The sequence below is a fragment of the Barbatula barbatula genome, assembly GCF_947034865.1.
Source record: "Barbatula barbatula genome assembly, chromosome: 15".
NCBI lineage: Eukaryota > Metazoa > Chordata > Actinopteri > Cypriniformes > Nemacheilidae > Barbatula > Barbatula barbatula.
The window spans coordinates 22,413,397-22,421,518 of record NC_136778.1 but is presented as its reverse complement, the minus strand read 5'-3'; the positions used below and the strand labels follow the sequence as shown (position 1 = coordinate 22,421,518).

Genomic DNA, 8,122 nt, shown 5'->3' with positions numbered 1-8,122 from the left:
GTATTCTTTGGAACAATGAAAATATTTTATATGGTAACATATCACTTTTTTTCATTGAATAGGTGAATCAAATATATTTTTTGTTTCTGATTTGTTCAATGCTGATGAGAACCTTCTTTCCTTTCCTGACTTTGTGTCTTTGAAAGGTGAAACAATCTCACTAAAAGATTTGAATAAAGTTACTAAAAGTATTTCTGTCAGTTTAAAAACTTTGTTTAAAGCACATTTATGTTATGGCTGTGTAAACAACAATTTTCCTACACTTGTGTTTAATGGTGTTTATTTATTAGATAAAAAATGCTTTTTTATTTTAGAAAGGCTCTTTCTTCAACTCCAGGATGCCCCTTTAAAGCATCTAAATGGAGGATCTGTTATCCGAACTCTGAATTAAAAAACGCATGGACCTTTCTCACAAACTTTTTATCCCAAGTACTCCAATATTCCAATACAATCCTTAGAGTAATTGTACAGAAATGTGTAAATAATGGATATTAATTTATTTTCTGTAATAACTATCATGAAAACAGTTTACATTTATTTTGCCGTTACTTTTACAGTTATGCATCTTGCAAATGCTTTTATCCAAATCGACTTATAGAGCTTTAGAAATAATACATTTATCAGTATGTTTGTCTTCTTGTTAATTGCTTGTTTTCTATTTTATTTTCTAAGATGCCAATAAGATGAATTTTTCTCAGAAACCTGTAAACAAATGAATCTGTAATATAGAAGTCATGTAAAACACACAGACACACAGATAATAAAATGTATAATGTCTTTATTTATTTACAGTTTTTCATGCACAAGATTAAATTTTAACACACAATGTTTTTACTTTTAACACACAATAGTTTTTTTAATGCACAAGGTTATTTTTTTAATGCACAAGGTTTTTTTTTAATGCACATGGTTTTTTTTAATACAAAAGGTTTTTATTTTTAATGCACAAGGTTATTTTTTTAATGCACAAGGTTATTTTGTTAATGCACAAGGTTTTTTTTTTAATGCACATGGTTTTTTTAATACACAAGGTTTTTATTTTTAATGCACAAGATTTTTTTTTTTAATGCACAAGAGGTTTTTTCTGCACAGGAGGTTTTTCATGTCAGAGGTCAGATGATGGCAGTAGAGAGGCGATCAAACAGTCTTTAAGACTCTCAATGGAAGGAACTATTGAAGCGGTTGTGCTTGTTGATCCACAGATGTTTCAGTTTTGGATCGTGCAGGTATCGCTCAAGCAGCAGCTGTCGTTCCAGTAACATCTTCTCTCTCCTTCTTTTCTTCTCTTCTTTCTCTCTGATCATTTGCTCTGCCCATTCGAGGCGAACAAGCGGTCCGTTCCTCTTCTTCCAAGTGTTCAGTTGCTGAGTCTCCCTCTTGGGTCGATAGGAAGAATTAACATGGAATAATGGTATCTTTTGTTCCCTCGGTTTCTGAGGAGCATCGTGTGTTTCTTTAATAGAGTCACATTCCTCTTCATCAGAGTCGTTCTCATGTTCATCAGTGATGTATTCAAACACGTCCACCTGGATGGGAGAGACTTTGCACAGGACCTCGCTGTCATTCTCCATCCAACACAGAATGGCTTTTGGCTTCACCGCAGCTTCCAGCGCTTTATGATGTGTAGTCTTCATCTCACCGGGAGTGAACGTCCTTCCCGTGTACTTCACATACTCATTTTCGATGTCAATATCCATCAGGACGACTTGTGGAGGCGAGTCAAACGGTAAGGTGTCCGGCGTTGGCTTTACGTCAGAACGTGGAAGGATTTGGCTGTGATGATCTACTTGAATCATCACTTTCTGTTCCTCCGACGACTGAAAGGATGCAGAACTCGTCAGAGATATCGCTCCATCCGTTACCGGTGTTGTTATTTGACAAACCAGCAGCGGTTCCTTCACTGATGGTAGTGTTCGCTTCACGCCAGCCGGTGCCACCGACTCTGGAAAGATCCTGTCAGCCAGAGACGGCTCTTCAACCGCAGGCAGGGGTCTGATCTCCACAGCCGGTGGTCTCAAGTGTCGTGAGGTGTTGTAAACTCTTACGGGATCCCCTGCTGATAGCAGAGGTCTGATCACAGGTCTGATCTCGTCAGCTGGTAGAGTGGAGGTTGGAGGGACCCGGTTAAGCATCACTGGGCGTCCGACCGATGGCAGGGATTGGATGTCGGTGACCGGTGGAGTTGGAGGGTCAGATGCCTCTTTAACCACCATTGGCTCTGGCACTGACGGCATCTGGTGGACACTGATGGTCTCTTTCTCCTCTTCGTTCTCCTTCTCACTCGTGTCCTCCATCTCGCTCCATTCGTCTGCATCACACTGTAAAACACGATGAGATCAATAAGTCAGCGACTCATCAATAAAAGTGAAAAGCTGGAACAGACATGTTCTGATCTTTAGGACAGTGGTTCTCTACGGGATCTGACTGAGCTGAAGGTTGAGAAGCTGTTTTAGGACAATCGCGTTTCATTGTTTAGCTTTTGTGTGTTAAAACAAAGACGCTGAAAAGCAAAGCCTGCACTCATGACTGAGAACAGCGTATCGGCTAGCAGAAGCAGATCGAGCAGATATTGTGTCATATGATGTGATATTGTATATGACATACTTCTATATATGCCCAGTGAAGCTATTTCAAATAAACAGGTTCAACTTCATATTAAACTGTGACAAGAAACGTAAAGTGTTGTGAAGTTACATGATAGACTGATGTCCCTCTCGAGCTCGATGTGATAAATCAATAAACATTTAGATTCAGATGTCCTAAACATGTCGCTAATTCTTTCTTATTGTTGAATTAAAGTCAACATTCAGGTTTACGGTGTGATGATGCTAAAACCAAAGGAATCTCTTACCGCTGATTCCTCAATCTGATCGATTTCAGTCGATTCTTGATCTGACAAGCAGAAGAAGAAAAGGCATCGAAACGAGTCGATTAATCTGCTCAACAGTGTCATTTTCAAACGCTGAATGCTGAAGAAAACTTAACATCAGTTTGTAACTCAAACTATCAACAGAAAGTCTCTTTCGACTGCAGCCGCTGATCTGTCAAGTTGCTAGGTAATCCCAGATGTGACGTCATCACCCGAGTTACGGTGTTTTCTTTTTCATCTTCTTTCAAACAAACAGGCAATTCAACAAACAATTCACAAAACATTAAGCAAATAAACACACAAAGCAGCACAATAATCTAATACACAATGATAATACATCGATATAAATGTTAAAACAAGGACATAACGTGGAGATTTATACATTTATACGGTTTTAGCAGCAACAATAACCTGAGGCCCAAACTTAACTTCCACTCGACCTCCGCAAAGAATCAATAACTGTTGAATATGTTTACATTCATTTAATTTGATACAGTTAAAATAAAATATCACCATAAAACAATAAATAACACAAATAAATCAATAATCATTTCATATAAATAAAGTTTTATAACCAAACACAGACCGGAAATTAACTTCGGACCAGAGTTGTGTAAACTAGCTATGTGAAATATATATTAATTCACTAATAATAATGTTGATTCTATGAAAAATAAATTATACGTGAAGATGGAAAAACATGTTATATATTTTAATTCATATCCATTGGCACTCATTCTCTTATTCATATTGTTTTCTGTTTAGTACTGTATGTATCTTTATAGTGTTGGTTTAATTATTGTTGAATGTGTTATTCTGGATGCACAGTTCACTATCAGCCAATCAGCCAATCAGATGACGTTACGTCACTATACGGGCACAGGTTCAGGGTCTTGTTTTAGGATGAATTGCTTGGTTGTTCCCATATAAATTCTGTATAAATAACAAAGTTAGAGAAGTGCATTTTAAAATTCTACACAAAATGAATGTAAAATGTTTGATTACGTGGTGGTTTTCTATATTTTACATGGCAAATATTATATTCATAAACAAAAGTTTGCAAAATCTGCACTTAACTGCAATTTATTTTTGTTAGAATTGGAGAACTTAAAAAAATCTCTTTTGCTCATAAACAACCAAAAAAATTTTAAGTTGTTAAAATTTATGCAGGCGTTTTTTTCAATTTAATGTTCCGTCTATTTTTATGGATGGTCTTTTGTTTAAATATTTGTTTATATATATATAAATATAATTTTTTTTGTGGATTTAGAATGTGTCCATAGGAAAGAGGAGAAATACTTGCTGTTATTTTCTGTATTTATTTATTTTCATTTTTTTCTTTATTATTTATTAATCTTTTTTTCCTCTTAGTGTGATATGTATAATATTGCTTCTTTCAAAGATTTCTTTGAATAAAAAAAATAAAAAATAAAAAGAAATCTTGTTTTAGGATGAACAGGAGCTCATAATTCATTTCTGTCATAACTCTAGTTGGTCAGGTGGGGTCGCTATTCTACTCTATAATGGATTGGAGGGAAAATGTATAGAAACACTTTCTTCAGGGATAGGAAGATGGATTATCTCAGTTGTTCTCTTGAATAACAATGTCTTTATAATGGCTAACTCACACTGTACTTGTATATGTGTAATGACAATAAAGTTGAATCTCATCTAATCTAATCTAATCTAATCTAATCTAATCTAATCTAATCTAATCTAATCTAATCTAATCTAATCTAATCTAATCTAATCTAATCTAATCTAATCTAATTTTATCTAAATGTAGTAAATTACCTATTAAACTGTCAAATTTTCATAAACAAGCCCTATTGTAACCTGAGGTTACACTATTCAAACTTTTTTTCATGAATAGGTGAATCAAATATATTTTTTGTTTCTGATTTGTTCAATGCTGATGAGAACCTTCTTTCCTTTCCTGACTTTGTGTCTTTGAAAGGTGAAACAATCTCACTAAAAGATTTGAATAAAGTTACTAAAAGTATTTCTGTCAGTTTAAAAACTTTGTTTAAAGCACATTTATGTTATGGCTGTGTAAACAACAATTTTCCTACACTTGTGTTTAATGGTGTTTATTTATTAGATAAAAAATGCTTTTTTATTTTAGAAAGGCTCTTTCTTCAACTCCAGGATGCCCCTTTAAAGCATCTAAATGGAGGATCTGTTATCCGAACTCTGAATTAAAAAACGCATGGACCTTTCTCACAAACTTTTTATCCCAAGTACTCCAATATTCCAATACAATCCTTAGAGTAATTGTACAGAAATGTGTAAATAATGGATATTAATTTATTTTCTGTAATAACTATCATGAAAACAGTTTACATTTATTTTGCCGTTACTTTTACAGTTATTCATCATGCAAATGCTTTTATCCAAATCGACTTATAGAGCTTTAGAAATAATACATTTATTAGTATGTTTGTCTTCTTGTTAATTGCTTGTTTTCTATTTTATTTTCTAAGATGCCAATAAGATGAATTTTTCTCAGAGACCTGTAAACAAATGAATCTGTAATATAGAAGTCATTTAAAAACACACAGACACACAGATTATGAAATGTATAATGTCTTTATTTATTTACAGTTTTTCATGCACAAGATTAAATTTTAACACACGATTATTTTACTTTTAACACACAATGTTTTTACTTTTAACACACAATGGTTTTACTTTTAACACACAATGGTTTTTTAATGCACAAGGTTTTTATTTTTAATGCACAAGGTTATTTTTTTAATGCACATGGTTTTTTTTAATACAAAAGGTTTTTATTTTTAATGCACAGGATTTTTTTTTTAATGCACAAGAGGTTTTTCTGCACAGGAGGTTTTTCATGTCAGAGGTCAGATGATGGCAGTAGAGAGGCGATCAAACAGTCTTTAAGACTCTCAATGGAAGGAACTATTGAAGCGGTTGTGCTTGTTGATCCACAGATGTTTCAGTTTTGGATCGTGCAGGTATCGCTCAAGCAGCAGCTGTTGTTCCAGTAACATCTTCTCTCTCCTTCTTTTCTTCTCTTCTTTCTCTCTGATCATTTGCTCTGCCCATTCGAGGCGAACAAGCGGTCCGTTCCTCTTCTTCCAAGTGTTCAGTTGCTGAGTCTCCCTCTTGGGTCGATAGGAAGAATTAACATGGAATAATGGTATCTTTTGTTCCCTCGGTTTCTGAGGAGCATCGTGTGTTTCTTTAATAGAGTCACATTCCTCTTCATCAGAGTCGTTCTCATGTTCATCAGTGATGTATTCAAACACGTCCACCTGGATGGGAGAGACTTTGCACAGGACCTCGCTGTCATTCTCCATCCAACACAGAATGGCTTGTGGCTTCACCGCAGCTTCCAGCGCTTTATGATGTGTAGTCTTCATCTCACCGGGAGTGAACGTCCTTCCCGTGTACTTCACATACTCATTTTCGATGTCAATATCCATCAGGACGACTTGTGGAGGCGAGTCAAACGGTAAGGTGTCCGGCGTTGGCTTTACGTCAGAACGTGGAAGGATTTGGCTGTGATGATCTACTTGAATCATCACTTTCTGTTCCTCCGACGACTGAAAGGATGCAGAACTCGTCAGAGATATCGCTCCATCCGTTACCGGTGTTGTTATTTGACAAACCAGCAGCGGTTCCTTCACTGATGGTAGTGTTCGCTTCACGCCAGCCGGTGCCACCGACTCTGGAAAGATCCTGTCAGCCAGAGACGGCTCTTCAACCGCAGGCAGGGGTCTGATCTCCACAGCCGGTGGTCTCAAGTGTCGTGAGGTGTTGTAAACTCTTACGGGATCCCCTGCTGATAGCAGAGGTCTGATCACAGGTCTGATCTCGTCAGCTGGTAGAGTGGAGGTTGGAGGGACCCGGTTAAGCATCACTGGGCGTCCGACCGATGGCAGGGATTGGATGTCGGTGACCGGTGGAGTTGGAGGGTCAGATGCCTCTTTAACCACCATTGGCTCTGGCACTGACGGCATCTGGTGGACACTGATGGTCTCTTTCTCCTCTTCGTTCTCCTTCTCACTCGTGTCCTCCATCTCGCTCCATTCGTCTGCATCACACTGTAAAACACGATGAGATCAATAAGTCAGCGACTCATCAATAAAAGTGAAAAGCTGGAACAGACATGTTCTGATCTTTAGGACAGTGGTTCTCTACGGGATCTGACTGAGCTGAAGGTTGAGAAGCTGTTTTAGGACAATCGCGTTTCATTGTTTAGCTTTTGTGTGTTAAAACAAAGACGCTGAAAAGCAAAGCCTGCACTCATGACTGAGAACAGCGTATCGGCTAGCAGAAGCAGATCGAGCAGATATTGTGTCATATGATGTGATATTGTATATGACATACTTCTATATATGCCCAGTGAAGCTATTTCAAATAAACAGGTTCAACTTCATATTAAACTGTGACAAGAAACGTAAAGTGTTGTGAAGTTACATGATAGACTGATGTCCCTCTCGAGCTCGATGTGATAAATCAATAAACATTTAGATTCAGATGTCCTAAACATGTCGCTAATTCTTTCTTATTGTTGAATTAAAGTCAACATTCAGGTTTACGGTGTGATGATGCTAAAACCAAAGGAATCTCTTACCGCTGATTCCTCAATCTGATCGATTTCAGTCGATTCTTGATCTGACAAGCAGAAGAAGAAAAGGCATCGAAACGAGTCGATTAATCTGCTCAACAGTGTCATTTTCAAACGCTGAATGCTGAAGAAAACTTAACATCAGTTTGTAACTCAAACTATCAACAGAAAGTCTCTTTCGACTGCAGCCGCTGATCTGTCAAGTTGCTAGGTAATCCCAGATGTGACGTCATCACCCGAGTTACGGTGTTTTCTTTTTCATCTTCTTTCAAACAAACAGGCAATTCAACAAACAATTCACAAAACATTAAGCAAATAAACACACCAAGCAGCACAATAATCTAATACACAATGATAATAAATCGATATAAATGTTAAAACAAGGACATAACGTCGAGATTTATACATTTATACGGTTTTAGCAGCAACAATAACCTGAGGCCCAAACTTAACTTCCACTCGACCTCCGCAAAGAATCAATAACTGTTGAATATGTTTACATTCATTTAATTTGATACAGTTAAAATAAAATATCACCATAAAACAATAAATAACACAAATAAATCAATAATCGTTTCATATAAATAAAGTTTTATAACCAAACACAGACCGGAAATTAACTTCGGACCAGAGTTGTGTAAACTAGCTATGTGAAA

At 36.6% G+C, this 8,122-nt stretch overlaps 2 protein-coding genes across 2 annotated transcripts; both read right to left on the bottom strand.

Annotated features, from left to right (window-relative positions):
- Nucleotides 1-763: 763 nt before the first annotated feature.
- Nucleotides 764-3,070, bottom strand: LOC306904740 (uncharacterized protein). Its single transcript, XM_079474797.1, has 2 exons — nucleotides 2,852-3,070; nucleotides 764-2,318 (listed from the first exon to the last, which is right to left on the bottom strand). Exons 1-2 carry the CDS (start codon nucleotides 2,951-2,953, stop codon nucleotides 1,158-1,160), a joined length of 1,263 nt encoding a protein of 420 aa, XP_079330923.1. The 5' UTR covers nucleotides 2,954-3,070; the 3' UTR covers nucleotides 764-1,157.
- A 2,371-nt stretch (nucleotides 3,071-5,441) lies between these two features.
- Nucleotides 5,442-7,694, bottom strand: LOC306904738 (uncharacterized protein). The gene is made up of 2 exons (XM_079474791.1): nucleotides 7,473-7,694; nucleotides 5,442-6,939 (listed from the first exon to the last, which is right to left on the bottom strand). Exons 1-2 carry the CDS (start codon nucleotides 7,572-7,574, stop codon nucleotides 5,779-5,781), a joined length of 1,263 nt encoding a protein of 420 aa, XP_079330917.1. The 5' UTR covers nucleotides 7,575-7,694; the 3' UTR covers nucleotides 5,442-5,778.
- Nucleotides 7,695-8,122: the final 428 nt, after the last annotated feature.